We start from the raw sequence: 15176 nt of genomic DNA, 5'->3' as shown, positions 1-15176 counted from the left end.
AGTCTTACACAATTCACAGCACTCACCATAGCACATACCCTCCCCAATGTCTATCACCCAGCCACCCCATCCCTCCCACCCCCCACCACTCCAGCAACCCTGTTTGTTTCCTAAGAATTCCTCATATCAGTGAGACCATATGATTTAACCACATTTTTAAAAATTTTAGCATTAAGTTGGAAGAAGTTCAAGGGAATTAGTGGCGCTGCTAACAAAACCCTTTCCATCAACTTATTTATGTCAACAAAATTTCTCAGTGCACATAGGTCTTAAAATAAAAAGTAGAAATGGATACTAAATATTGTCTCATTCTGGCAATAAATTATTCATCCATGAATACATACATCACTTTTTAAAAAGCCCCACCCAGGGGTGCCTGGATGGCCCAGCTGGTTAAGCGTCTGAGTTCAGCTCAGGTCATGATCTCAGGGTCCTGTGATGAGCCCTGGATCAGGCTCCCCACTGAGCAGGGGAGTCTGCTTCTCCCTCTTGCTCTCGCTCTGTCCCTCCCTGCACTCGTGCTCACTGGCTCTTTAAAAAAAAAAAAAAAAAATCTTTAAAAAAAGTAAAAGTCCCATCCATTTCGTTTAGATACCTACTCAGTAAAATTGTGTAGGAAATGGAAAGAGATCAAGAAAAAAAAGAACAGGGTAAAATTACCAATTTAAAAGTTTATTCTTGAAAATGGATGACAGTTGGTATCAAAGTGTTATGCTATGTAGATTCCATTAAAAAAAAAACTCTAACAGTTACAAGTTCTGCTTCAAAAAATAACTGTAAACTTAAAAACGCATGAGAGAGAGTTTTTGAAACTATTTTAGGAAGTATACAGTGATTAAATCTGAAGACCACTGCCCTCAATCATGGACTTCGTTTCCCCTCATTCTACCCCAGCTTACACATGACCACCACTTCCATCTCCCTAAAGTTCTACTCTGTTCAATACAATCCCTGCCCGTCCTCCCTCCCTTCCCTACCTCAAAAGTCCCAGCAGCCAGGATTAAGGGATAACCTTCTCATGATGTAATTCAAGGGACTCCATGATCTGGCACACCCTCTTTCCCTCTCCTGCACACAGCCCATATACAGAGGCCCATTTCCCATCACAATTCCCACAACTCTCCTGTCTTATGTGGTTATTACATCTGCCCCATTTCTGCCCTTTTACCCTCAACTCAGTTTAAATTTACCTATTTACAAACACCATCCAGGAAGTGTTTCCTCTTTCCTTTTTTTTTTTTTTTTTAAGATTTTATTTATTTGAGAAACAGAAAGCACATGACCAGGGAGAGGGTCAGAGGGAGAAGCAGACTCCCCACTGAGCAGGGAGCCTGATGCGGGACTCCGGGATCATGACCCGAGACGAAGGCAGTCGCTTAACCTACTGAGCCACAGGCGCCCCTCCTCTTCTAATTAAGATCTCTTCCTCCTCTGAATCCCCCAATCTGGGTGCCCTAGCTTTTATTCTGCCAGCACTAGCAGTGTCTGAGTTGTTTTTTCTTCTTTCATTTTCTTCTGCCTGCCCCTGGCCCCAAATAGATAAATTCCCTGAAGGCAGAGACTGTCCTCTTAATCTTTTTATTACCTAAAAAAAAAGCCTAATGCTTTTCCTGAATAATGCACATTAACATTTGTTAGTGAAAGGTGGCCCATAGGGATACTTGAGGGGACCAGGGTACTTCATCCTCTGCTAAGAGAGTGACAAGTTCATTAGCATATTAATGCCTCTGAGAACTACCACACGGAAGAGAATGGTTAATTTGTAGGACCTGACTTTCACCAAGCTTGATCACAACACAACATCCTTCTATTCGCCATACAGTCTCTAATATATAGCCTCTAAAACAGAAGAAAAAAAAAAAAAAAGCAGACAATGTGTTCTCTTGCCTCCAATTTTCCCCCTGACACTACTTAGGCCACAATAAAACTTGCCAAATTTTGTTTCCCAATTCTTTACATTCTTTTTAGAAAATGAAAACGAGATGTACCTTGGAGATTTAATCGTTTTTATAAGACTTACCTTAAGATATGGGGCTTTAAGATGATATTTTCATAAATAAACCAACAAATGAATAGGGAGAAAGGGGAAGCTCTTCTGTAAAGCAGACTGCCAGCCGGTAAATGTAAATTGATCCAAGTAAGACTCATGGACACATTCTAACACTAATGGGTCAAAGTTTGTTTGGGAATGAGGTACTTCCCCAGTGTCAAACTATTCCCCTTACTAATTACAAAAGGAAAGAACAATCTTTAGGTGGAGAAATCTTGCAGACATCGCCTTAACCGAGTGGTTAAAATTACCACCACCAATAATGGACAACTGACATCAGGTGCCTCTTGAGATGAAGCACTGAGAAAATCACAGTATTGCTTAGGTAGTAATCCTGTTGGGCGGGGGGCGGGCACAACCTGAATCAAATCATGAGGACACATATAAAACCAAACTGATTCTTCAAAAATATCAATATCATGAAAGAGAAAGGCTTTTAAAGAGACACTACAACTAAATGCAATACTGGAGCCAGGATTGGCAGGATGGTTGCCATAAAAACATTATCAAACAATTGGTGAAATTTGAAAATGGACTACTTATTACATATTTGAATTGTATCAATGTTACATTTTCTGAAACTGATTGCTCATTATGAGAGAATGGCCTTGCTCTTAGTACATCCAGGCTAAGGGGCCTGATTTCTAAACTTATTCTCAAAAGATGCAAAGAAGATAAAGAACAATGTATACATTACATTGTGTGCGTATATAAATGTATAGAGAAAGTAGAGCAAACTGGCAAATTGTTAAGAGTAGTTGAAGGTAGGTGAAGAGTTTTGGGAATTAACTGTAACACCAGTGCAACTTCTGTGTGGGTCTGAAATTTTTCAATTAATCCAAATCAATTTTTCACATTTACTTTGAAAATAAATTACCTCATTATTTGACTGCAAGTATGGTTTTATGGCCATATTTAGCTTGGCCAGAACAATCAAGACTCACCTTAGCAAGCATGTGCTGAAGGTCTACCGTGTGATGGGTACGCTGCTATTGGTAAAGAGTAAACATGTTAGAGACCTTGGACTTAACAGTACAGTGCAGGGGCAGCAAACCCCATGGCCCGCAGGTGAAACTGGCCCCCATAGTTTATTGGCAGACAGCCCTGCTCATTCATTTCTGTACCGCCTGTGGCAACTTTCATCCTACACTGGCAGACCTGAGTAGCTGCAACGGAGACCACGTGGCCTAAAAAACCTAAAATATTTACAGTCTGGTCCTTCACTGAAACTTTCCAATCCCTGGTCTGGGAACGTAACAGAAATGCAATTAAGTCATTGTTTGGGGAAAAAAAATGAATAAAGACAAACAACAAATTTGAAGGACCATATGACTTAGTCCTTATAGCCTCAAGCAACAGGTATGCTGTTTCAATTTGTACTTTGTGACAATATGTTCATCAGATAGCCTTCCTTTAAATATAAATATTAAAAGCTTACTAAATCCTTAGAAATGATCTTTACTGAGACATATAAAGCCGTCGTATAGCATGTTTAATTCCTAATTGAAGGTAAGCAAGAATAATTTCCTAAAGTTCATTCTATGTGAGTATTCTAAAAACATTTCCCTCAAGTGTACATATAAATAAAAGCGGCATCAGTGTGTTTATCTACTGTCAAATTAGTTACCAAGATCACACTCCGTACCGGCCAGAGGAGCAAGCAGCACAACAAAGCCCTTGCAGGCAGGGATCTCTTCTACATTATAGCCGTGTTGTTTGTTCCCTTCAGTGAGGGAACATTTTCCTTACAGTCTTATTAACCTAATTACTTTGGTTTGTAATCCTTTTTTCCAGAGGTAATCCAAATATAAAATTAGAGCTAATCCAGGTCCAAATTACCACCAACCTCTAATACTCTAATAAATGGAGTCTTGAATTTATTTGAAGTTTTGAAATTATTTCCACCAAAAACTAATAGATTTAAATGTAAAAAATGACTTATATCAAGTCTGACTTTGACTATAAATTTAACGCAGTATAGTAAATTTAAATATAAATTCAGATTCTGGAAAGGCCACTTGAGATGATGATCATATTAGATCCCACTAATGGTCTTACCCACTTTTACGGCAACGACTGGCTCTCCCATACACGAGTGCCTTAAAACACAAAGAAAAACTGTATTTTGCTCCTAACATTTCTATGACAGACAGGAGCAACTTAGACAAAAATCATTTTACCCACCAAATACTTAGAACATGTTAGTACCTTTATATCCTCCAGAACCTTTAGGAGGTTAATGACCTAAGTAAGTGATAAATTAAGGGAAGTCAAATTGGAAGGCAGTAAGAATATAGTAGTAAAAGGTAATAAAGATTGTGTCACACAGATTCATTAACCTAACACTTTCAAGTTAGGTGACTGAGCAAATTATTTAACCATCAGATAAGCCTCATCGGATACCACTTTTGTAACTGTGGTTACCACAGATCTCACGGGGAATACTATAAGGAAAGTACAATGCTCAACACACAGTATGACCATAAATGGTAATCAAAAAAATAAAATCCAAATTTTACCCACCTCCCTTTTGCACCCAAAGAGCTATGTGAGATGGTATCTAGGAAAAGAACATCAAAACCTACAAGATCTGAATTGTATTCTAGCCTCCACCACCTTGCCCCTTTTATCTGGGGGACTTTGAGCCTAAACTTTCTTCTGCTTGAAGGACAAAGATACCATCTGCCCTCTAGCTCTTGATTTCAGTAATTTTGGGATCACTGGCTCAAGAGGTACAGCACAGCTCACAATTTTAAAGTCTGTGTGATCCTCTAGATGATATGGCAAACCAATTTAAAATATAAAATTCAACATTTGTACACCAGTATTCTTTTGCTACCATAAAGCCTGGCCCGAAATGTGCTTAGCATGATGGAAATAAACAAGGTGTTGCTTTTCTTAATCTGGTGATCAATATGAAAGTGAATTTAGTAATTATTCAAATGGGCTTTATTGCAGTAGAACCAACAAGGCAAATGTCTAAGAATAATCATTTAGGGGCATCTGGGCAGCTTAGTTGGTTGAGGGTCTGACTCTTGATTTTGGCTCAGGTCATGATTTCAGAGTCCTGAGATGTAGCCCCATGTCCAGCACCGTTATGGATGTGGAGCTGCTTGGGATTCTCTCTTTCCCTCTCCCTCTGCCCCCAACGCATGCTCTCTCTCAAATAAATAAATCTTTATTTTTTTTTAAAGATTTTATTTATTTATTTGACAGAGAGAGACACAGCGAGAGAGGGAACACAAGCAGGGGGAGTGGGAAAGGGAGAAGCAGGCTTCCCGTCGAGCAGGGGGCCCGATGTGGGACTCGATCCCAGGACCCTGGGATCATGACCTGAGCCGAAGGCAGACGCTTAACGACTGAGCCACCCAGGCGCCCTCAAATAAATATTAAAAAAAAAAAAAGAATTTAATCAAACTTTCATTATTTACTATACCTTAGTTACATTATTTACCATACCTTAGATACCCTTCTGCTCATAGATTAGAGCATCACACTTCAAGTATATGCCTTGTGATATATTTATAGTTAAAATACAATGACACCTGGGATGTCTTTAAAGTACGCTGGCTGCCTCCTCTCTACTCCTCAATAAAGCCCAGATGTTAGGGGGGATAAATGAAAGTTGAAGCCAAGTGGTGGGTATATGATGACTCATCTACTGTGTAGGTTTGAAATTTCCTATTAAAAAAAAATTAACGGCACTCACTTTTTAAAAAAAAAGTAATTCATCATATTAAAAAAACTAAAAAAGAAAACCATAGATGTAGAAAAAGAATGAGACAAAATCCAACATCCACTCCTAATTTCAAAAAAGCTCTCAGTAAACTCAGGGAAGCTTCTCAACCTGATAAAGGGCCCTTATGAAAAAATAATAAACTGAACCTCAAAATTCAAAACTTCTGCTTCTCAAAAGGCACTGTTAAAACAAAAATAAGACAAGTCACAGACTAGAAAATAATATTTGCAAATCACAAGCCTGAGAAAGAACTTGTGTCTGGAATATATAAATAACTCCCAAAACTTAAAACAAATACCCAATGAAAGAATGGGCAAAAGATTTGAACAGGCACTTCATCAAAGATATATAGATGGCAGATGAGCACAACAAACTATGAGTATTATTCATTAAGGAAATGCAAATTCAAACTACAAAAAAAAAAAAAAACCCAACCCACCATACATACTTAATAGGACGGCTAAAATGAAGACTGCCCACACCAAATGCTGGCAAGGTATGGAGCACCTGAAACTCTCCCACACTGCTAGTGGGAGTATAAAATGGTACAACCCCTTTGGAAAACAGTTTGGCAGTTCCTTAAAAAGGGAGACAGCCATTCCACTCCTAGGTACATACCCAAGAGAAAGAACATATGTGTCCACACAAAGACTTGTACATGAATGCTCACCAGGGCTTTATTTGTAATAGCCAAAAACTGGAATCATCCCCTAAAGTCCATCAACATTTTAAGGACAGAGAACAGCTGAGAAAAACGAAGTACTTTGCTCAAGATAATAAATGAATAAACAGCAAGGGCCAGAATCTGAATGCAGGCCTAATGTTTACAAAACCAAGGGCTCTTTCCTCTGCACAGAACTATACTGGGATTGGGGCTCCTGGGGGGCTCAGTCGGTTAACAGTCTGCCTTCGGCTCAGGTCATGATCCCAGGATCCTGGGACAGAGCACCACAGTGGGGGCTCCCTGTTCAGTGGGGAGTCTGTTTCTCCCTCTCCCCCTCCGCCCACTTGTGTACACACACTCTCGCTCAAGTAAATAAATAAATAAAAAGGAACTACACTGAGATGTGTTCCAGAATTACAGCATGATAAATGCTCAAACACCAACCTGACATCAAGCAGGCCAACACCTGACTGAACAGTTAGGAGGATCAAAGGATGGATCTGGAGAAAGGGGACCTTAGGTGATCTGCCAGCTGAATGACAGGTGCAAAAGTGCCCTTTTTGGAACTTAAGGGAATACAGGCCCTTTAACCTCCTTAGCCCAAATTCCATAGGTGCACCACCACCTCCTCCTCCCAGAACATTAAAATGGGTTTATTTTCAGATCCAAGTTAAATGCAAAGTAACACTTTAATTCTAGCCTAGGGACTGCTCACCCTATCATGTAGCTGATGGCAGAAATTCTTTGCCATCAAGAGAGAAAAATCCCAAATTCCAAAATATAAGACAGAGAAGTATTTTAAAATATAAAATTGTTTTGATGAGAGGAGGAACTGAGGCAAAAAGACCAGATAAACCAGTGATCCAACAAATGTGGCAGACTAATGAACTTTATCTAGCAAGGGCTATTTGTCTTTCATAGGTGGAAAGAGCAAACAAAAACCTATGGTTTGTTTTTTTTTCCCCCAAGTCATGCAGCTACAAGCCCAGGCAGCTGACACGCATATTCAGAAAGGGTTTTCCCTTTTTCTTCAAAAAAAAAAAAAAAAAAAAAAATTCTGTAGAGAATTGTTACCCAACACATCATTAACGGATTCTATACACATGTGGGTACCACTAAAACCATTTTTAAACATGCTTTTCTAGGATATTATCTTTAAATAAAATTTTTCCTGTCCAGTCTTGTTGGTAGCAATCAAAACATGCTTTCAAGTCTCAAGACTCACTCTTCCAAATCCCCATTTAACAACACTTCTAAATATCATGACTTTCAAGGGCACCTTCCTACAGTTTAATTCATCCCCCAGCCACTACTACACACAGCCCCAACTTTTTACTCCTTACTTCCCTAAGATGGCAAGGACTTTAGAATCTTATCAAAATTAGTTTTCAAAAGTAGTCTGAGGGCCCAGGGACTCTTTGAAAGAAGTACAGTTCAGACAGTTATACCCAATTAGTTCTGGATCCATCCTTAATTCACTCTAATTCAACAGTGCCCTCAAACCTGAAAAACAATATAGTGTGAAAGATTTCCGAAACTTCTTCAGATACGAACAATTCTGTGGTATGGCATATATAGCTCCAAAGGCTCTTCGACATCATGCTAGTTACAGCTGAAAGAAAAGTTAACATAAAGACTAAATTATACTACACCCAAGCTTCATCCGAATGACCTCTTGGTTAAATCAAACCACATGCAGCATGCTGGATTAATCCTCAAGGGTATTTTAAGCATGGGTTCAAACAAATTGCCTATACAACAGGCTTGGGCTGCTCAATGTTTTAAACTAAGCGATTTAAGAAAAGACAGTATTTCCAATACAGTATTTAGAATCAGAAGGCCTAGCTTAAAATTCTGGCTGGTAGTTACGGAGTTTCCATTTCCTGACAAAATAATTTAGTCTCTTGCGTGTCAGCTGACTCATTAATATCCTAACACCACAGCCTGCATCTCACGGGAGTGCTGTGAAGAAGAATCTGTTTAAGAAAGCTAACCCACCCAATCTTACTGGAAGATTACTATAGGCCCTATCTCACCTATTTTAGAAATCTAGCAACTGAAATGTATATCAAAACTGCCAGAAAACTGATAATAGAAATTTAAAATCTCTCTATGAAAGCCTACCTGTAATTTTGCATTGCCTCCCATTATTCAAGAAACAGAAAGGGTTTTCCCAACTCTGAAGTCACTCTGCTGAGATACCTATTCAAACGGGTGTCACTGGCTTGCTTTCACTTTGAAATTCAGAGGATGTTTCATGACACAGTATGGAAAATACCACTTTTAACCTAAAACAAACTTAACAGCACCTAATCATTTCATTTACTTACCTTGAGGACCTTCTGCTCTGTACATACAATGCACCATTTTTCACATACTAGGATTTCATTTCTTTTTCTCAAGGGTATCAGCCAAATCAGTCTTTGACCAATGCTTTTCCCATTCTACCCACTTTTCTACAGGCTCTGTACAGAGACTTTGGGGCTTAAAACAAATCAACACAAAAGACCTGAGACTCCTATCATGGTCTGGCAATGTGCCCCCACTTCAAGACCCGGACCCCACCCTTCCCCTCCTAGTCTTCATAGCTGCAGAGCACCTGTGCTACCGTATTTACTCTCTTCGGAGTCTAGCTTCTGCATTTAGGAAAGACAACCAAGATTCTAGAGTTTGGCCAGAAAGTGATTTCTTCACATCACAAGGGCTGACTTAGACCTAGCTTGCCTGAAGCAGCAGGACCTGGCACACAACTACTTCCGAAGCAGGCCTCCATACCAGGATTGCTTGAGACAGAAAATCAGGCTCATACGATACGTTCCAGTTGTAACAGTAGCCCAAGCTCTATTCTAACATCTCTGGTCCTCTACCTTCTCTACATTCTTCAGCTTCTCCAGGATGTGACAAGCTTTCTCATTTTCTCTCCATTTCCCTTACCCTTGACCTAGGCACCACAGCCAGATTTGACCCTCATTCTTTCTCCCTTCACAGTAGACAGCAATTGGTCCTTCAACTGGCCACACGTTCAAAGATCCTTTGTTCCTAAATATTCCGGGTAAAGGTATCACTTGAAAAGACCTTAGCAACTGAAAAAAAAAAATTATTCTAACAAAGTCTTCAACCAACTTATGAATATGCAAATAAACTATTTATGCCTTCAGATGTCTATGTTTTATCCTAAACTAAAACTCACTGGGAACTAACAGAACCTTTAATAAGTTAATTGCAAGCATTAGCAGCATCTATAATTATATTAACTCTGTAAAGTTCAACATCAGTATTTCCTTCTCTGCTCTTTCAAGCTTCCCTTCCTCTTCACTCATAACTACCACCACATAATAGTATTTACCAAGTACTGTTTTAAGTGCTTTATATGCATTCATTTATATAAGGCTCTAAACAACTCTAAATAGGCAATACTTACTATACCTATCTGCAAATGACAAAACTTAAGCATACGGAGCTTAAGTGAGTTGTAGGAGTGACGATACCCAAACTGGAACAAAACAATCTGACTTCAGAGTGTTGTCTATTAACTACCGTGGTACATTGCCTCTGATATCTTCATTACCACACTTATATTAAAACTGCTGGTAAGCCACTAGAGGGCATAGATTGTGACCATCCTTTGCAGAGCTATAGCCTCAGTACACAGAAGTCTTGAGGCTCATGAATAAATCATTGTTGAGTTCTTCACAGGTGTGCTTTCCCCTCTAGACCGCACTCCTTTAGGGTCAATGAGGAAACCGACACTACAGCTCATCCTTTAAGTGCAAGGCACCTCAGTGAAAATAAATGAATAGACAGACGTTCTTGCTCCACACATTCCTAAACACCTGCTGAATGACGTGTCTTCTATTTATAAAGTCTTGAACCTAATTACAGGAATGAGAAGCCCCTGTTTGAGATAACAATCAGAGCCACCTTTCCAATCCTAACTTTGCAAGCAAGCAATGGCTGCCTTGAATAACCATTTGAAACTTCTTACTAGCAGGCATAACATAAAACATTAGGTGAAATGTAAAAACTGGCCTTCACTACATTAGTACTGCTCTCTTTAAGAGAGTTTTTTTCCTTAAAAAAACAACCCAGAGTTAGCAAAAGTTAATTTTGCATATGGTTCATTTGCTTTAAAAACAATTACTCTTTTTAGAGAACCCTTCTGAATAGTAAATTCCCCCTTACTTCACTTAAAACACCTAGGAATTTAAAAATTAAGCTTAATTCGGCCAACGGAAACCACATTAAACAATGCTAAGGATTAACTACACAATATTTAAAGGAGCAATTTCAGACTGCAACCATCTCTGAATTACTTACCTAGGTATTAGCCACAGTAAATCTCAGCATCAGGCAGGCCTTCCCCTAAATACACCACAAATTCTACCATGGTTATCGTTTCAACGCAGAACAATTTCCAAATTGTCTTCTGATGCTTAGAAAAGCACACACGAAATAAACAAATTCCTTTGTAAATATCAGTTCCTTCCTGACACTATTCTGGAGACAATGTGAAGGTTGTTTTTTTCCTTTTTTAAACAAAAGATCGACTCTTTTAAAACAGCCCTTTCTCACAGAAAAGCTGAAATTGTAATACTTAGGGAGATCTGGGTGATTCGCGAACATTTGCATTAAAGAAATAAGCTCTCTAAACCTAGTAACTCCTGCTAAGGCCACACCTTCTAACCTTCCCGTAATCCACAAATCACGGGGGCGGGGGGGGGGGGGTGTCGAGGCAATCTAAAAACTGCTCGAAGCTAAAGGGAAATTACAGGTATGTAGTCTCCATACAGAGCCCAGGCAACTGAACCGAGGCGGTGGAACGGGGACCAGTCTCCCCTACAGCTGGCCACCCAGTGATACGAGCGAGCAACTCTAAGAAAACACACCTTCCTTCTCCCAGCCTCTTCCTTCCTGGGGGTAGAGGCATGGGTGGGGGTCCGCGGAGGGCCCCCACCGGGAATAAGCACACCCCAAATGACCATTTCACATTTCGGCCCTGCCACTTTCTCCTCCCGAAACAGACGCCGAGCAGCCCCCGAGCCCACAGCCGCCCGGGGTGGGGGGGGGGGTGATGCGAGAGTGGGAGACGCGGCAGAGCCCGGCCTCGGGCGTCAGACAGGGCATCTCTTGTCGCCCGTGGACCCGGGCGAGCCGTTCCCTCCCCGAAGCGCAATGCTCCCTCCAGCTCGCGGCCCCGACCGGCCCAGGGCCACGCCTCGCCGAGCCCCATCTCTGCCGGCCCGGCCCAGGCCGCCGCCGCCCGCCCTTCCTTCCCGGCCGCTCCCCGCGGGCCGCCGGAGCCGCGACAGCTAGGCGGGCGCACTCACATCCGTCCGCGTCCTCCTGCAGGTCCTCCTGGAGCAGCGAGAGGTCTGCGCCGAGGGGAAAGAAGAAAGGCCCGGTCAGCGCCCCCGGGACCCGGCGCGCCGCCCCCGCCGCCCCCGCCGCCCGCCCTCCCAGCCGCGCGGCGCCTCCCCGCGCCCAGACCCCGCGCCGGCCGCGAGTCGGGGCGGCGGCGGCGGGCGGGCGCGGGGAGGAGACGCCGCCGCCGCCCGGAGGACAGGGGGCCACGTACCCGCCATCTTGTGGTCGCCCCCTCCTCCTCGGTCTCCCGGGGATCCGGGGCTACATGGAGCGGCGCGAGCCGGGGAGCCGGGGAGCGCGCGCGGGAGGGGCGGCAAGGAGGAGGGCCGGGCCGGCGGGGGCGCGCGCGGGGGCGCGCGGGGCGGGCCGAGCGGCTCCCGGACGCCGGGGGGCGGGCGGGCGCCGCGAACCGCGGGCCCCGGGCCTCGCCCCGCCTCGCCCCGCCGCTCTGCACGGCTCCCGGGCGGCCGGCTCTCTCTCCTCCCGCCTCCCTCGCTCCCGGCCCGGCCCGGCGGCGCGCGCTCACACCCTCGGCCGGAGGCGCCCTCACGCCGAGCGCTGCGACGGGAGCGCGCAAGCTGCCGCCGGCCTGGGACCCTGCGGCGTGTGCCCGGAACCGGGCCCGGGCGGGGCCTCCCGCGCCCCGGCCGGCTTTATTGGGTCACCGGCCTCGCCCACCGCCTCGTCGGCCGCGGCCCTTCTTCGCGGGCTCACCGTTCGCCGCCCCACGCCCCCTCCCCAGGGCTGCACGTACGTCGTCGGCGATCCGAGGCCCGACGGAGGCCGAGGGTCCCACCCTCCGGGTGGAGGAAGCGCCGCCTCCCCGCGCGCCGGGGGCCCTCGCGAAGTGGCTGGTAACAAAGCCCAGGGCCCGGCCGTACCGTGGTTGAGTGACAAAGTCATCCTAGTGCAGCCCGCTTTCCCACCCGGCGCGTTTAAGTCTGAGGCACAGATGATTGCCCCCGTGGCCGGCCCTTCGTGCGCTGACAAAGCGGGAAATGCTCCAGCAAGAGCGCCGGCAGGCCTGGGTTCAGATCTTGAGTCTGACATTTACTTAGGTGTGTAACCCGTTTGTAAATGAAGGATGATACCTGGCTTAGGATTACTGTGATTAATGAAGAATGTAAGGAACCTAGCAGGGTACTTGATATCTGGAAGGTGCTCAATGAAGGGTGCCTATGATTAGCTTTTCTTTTTCTTTAGTTTAAGTAATTTTGCGAGCCCTTGATGAGCAGGACTGAAATCACTATTACAAATTTTATTATTCCCGCTTTTTTTTAAAATTTACATGTGTTAAGTGATTAGCTCAAGTGCGAAGTGGAGGCTGAATCCAGGTTTTCTGACTCCATTTCACACTATCCTATTTCCAGGATTCTAATCGATAACAACTCCACCTAAGGCCTCTAAAGTTGTAATCTCCCAAAGTGGAGAACAAAACACTCAATTATTTAATTGATGCCATATTGGCAGGTCTGGTTTCTTGAAGAGGAGAGGAAATTCTGAATAATCAGCTTGTCCCTTTCTGTATTGTAGTCTTCACGAAGGACACTATCAGTTGACTCTTGAACTATACAGGTTTGAACTGTATGTAGATTTTTAAAAATAAATTAGAAAATTTGGGGAGATTTCCAACGATTTGAAAAAAACTCAAACAGCATAGCCTAGAAATAGCGGAAAAAGAAAAAGGTATTATTGTAAGAATGCAGGGTATAGTACATATTATACACAAATCAACTGGGTTATTGGTAAGGTTTCCACTCAACAGTAGGCTATAAATAGTTAACTTTTGGGGAGTCAAAAGTTTTACATAGATTTTTGAATGCAAGGGGGTGGGCACCCTATGCCATTGTATTGGCATTTAATGCCATTGGGAATCAAACTAAGGATCAGATCGAGCCTCTGAAATTCATAATTCCGTGTATTAAAACGGGTTCCACATAGCTATTCTAAAAACTTCCCTCTCAGCTGTTACAAGGTGGATCACAAGTTGTACAGTTTGTATTAAATTTCTAGAAGCAATAAAAATCAGAATCTATTACTCCAGATGTGTGTCTATTCTTCTCAAATATAGAATAATTAAAACTAAAGGCCAAACTCATAGCCTATTTCTTTCTTTCCGTTGCAGAATGCCCTTCTGGGAAATCAACTGACACTAATTCTCAACATGACAGCTAGAAATTCACAAACTATTAACAGAAACCAGTCACAATTGACTCAGTCCATGAGAGTTCTGCCCTGCTTGTAAATTTGTCTTGTTGACCACCTACCATTTTAACAATTCTGGGTGGAAAGGAGGAGGGGAAAGGATTTGGTTCTTTGCGCTAAACTGGTGATTTTGCAAGAACACAAAATCTATAGAGTGCTAATTATACTTCAGTCCCTGGTTATAGAAAGACAACGAAATCTATCTGGACAATCTACCCCAGCAGTCTGATTTATAATTCCCAGTGATGGTGGTAAAACAGATAATGTACCAATTGCTGTCCTGGGGTACAGAAAGGTGAAGGAACTCTGCCTTTGGTAGCTAGGCCTCAGTAAACTCATCTCACTATTCTCCGGCAAGGCAGCAAAGGAGGAGGGTCTGTGTAATTCTGTCCGTGCTCTTCCAGAACTATGCATTCGTTATCCTACCTGCTTTACATGTTACTACAGGTCCTTTTAGGAAGTATGGTTTTTAGACATTTCAGTGAGGGTTTCCTTATTCACAGTTCAGCGTAAGTACATGTTTTTTACATTTGACTTTCTTTCTCTACTTTCGTAAGGATAAGATAAATGGTTTTTATTTATTTTTTAAAAAGATTTTATTTATTTGACACACAGAGAGAGCACAAGCAGGGGGAGCAGGCCAGGAAGAGGGAGAAGCAGACTCCCTGCCAAGCATGGAGCTTGCTGTGGGGCTCGATCCCAGGACCCTGGGATAATGACCTGAGCCCAAGGCAGATGCCCAACTGACTGAGCCACCGAGGCACCCCAAGATAAATGTTTTTTAAACAAGCGCTTATAAAATTCATTCTTCCCTCTTATTAAAAAATGATATATAAACAAAGAATAGCAATCATTTCCCTATATACCCTTACTCCAATTTCACTTATAATGTAGCCTGTGGGTTCCAGAAGCTGTTGTTTAGTGGTGAGAGCACAACAGGAAGTATCAACTCTGAACCTGTTTCGCCACTGAAATCTGTGAAATAGAGGGAATGGCACAAGTCAAATTTTTTAAAGATTTTATTTATTTTTTAAGTAATCTCTACACCAAACATGGGGCTCAAACACATAACCCGGAGGTCAAGAGTCAAGTGTTCCACCAACTGAGCCAGCCGGCACCCCACAAGTCCATTTTTTAAAAAGTATTATCTGAGT

The 15176-nt window shown here is 43.0% G+C and overlaps 1 protein-coding gene across 5 annotated transcripts in view; it reads right to left on the bottom strand.

Moving 5' to 3' along the window:
* PPP4R1 (protein phosphatase 4 regulatory subunit 1) overlaps positions 1 to 12174 on the bottom strand; it is a 58998-nt gene extending 46824 nt beyond the window's left edge. For 3 of the 5 annotated variants that reach the window (XM_027576026.2, XM_027576030.2, XM_027576027.2), the window contains exons 1-2: positions 12029 to 12174; positions 11781 to 11825 (exon numbers count right to left, since the gene is read on the bottom strand). In XM_027576026.2, the coding sequence (XP_027431827.2) occupies positions 11781 to 11825; positions 12029 to 12035 (52 nt within the window). In that variant the 5' untranslated portion in view covers positions 12036 to 12174. Of the gene's footprint in view, positions 1 to 2994; positions 3040 to 10770; positions 10816 to 11780; positions 11826 to 12028 lie in introns of those variants that run through there. The other 2 variants (XM_027576028.2, XM_027576029.2) reach the window with 2 other exon arrangements.
* Between the last annotated feature and the right edge of the window lie 3002 nt (positions 12175 to 15176).

The sequence above is a fragment of the Zalophus californianus genome, chromosome 14 (genome assembly GCF_009762305.2).
Source record: "Zalophus californianus isolate mZalCal1 chromosome 14, mZalCal1.pri.v2, whole genome shotgun sequence".
NCBI classification, from domain to species: Eukaryota; Metazoa; Chordata; class Mammalia; order Carnivora; family Otariidae; genus Zalophus; species Zalophus californianus.
This window is presented reverse-complemented; position numbering and strand designations above follow the sequence as displayed.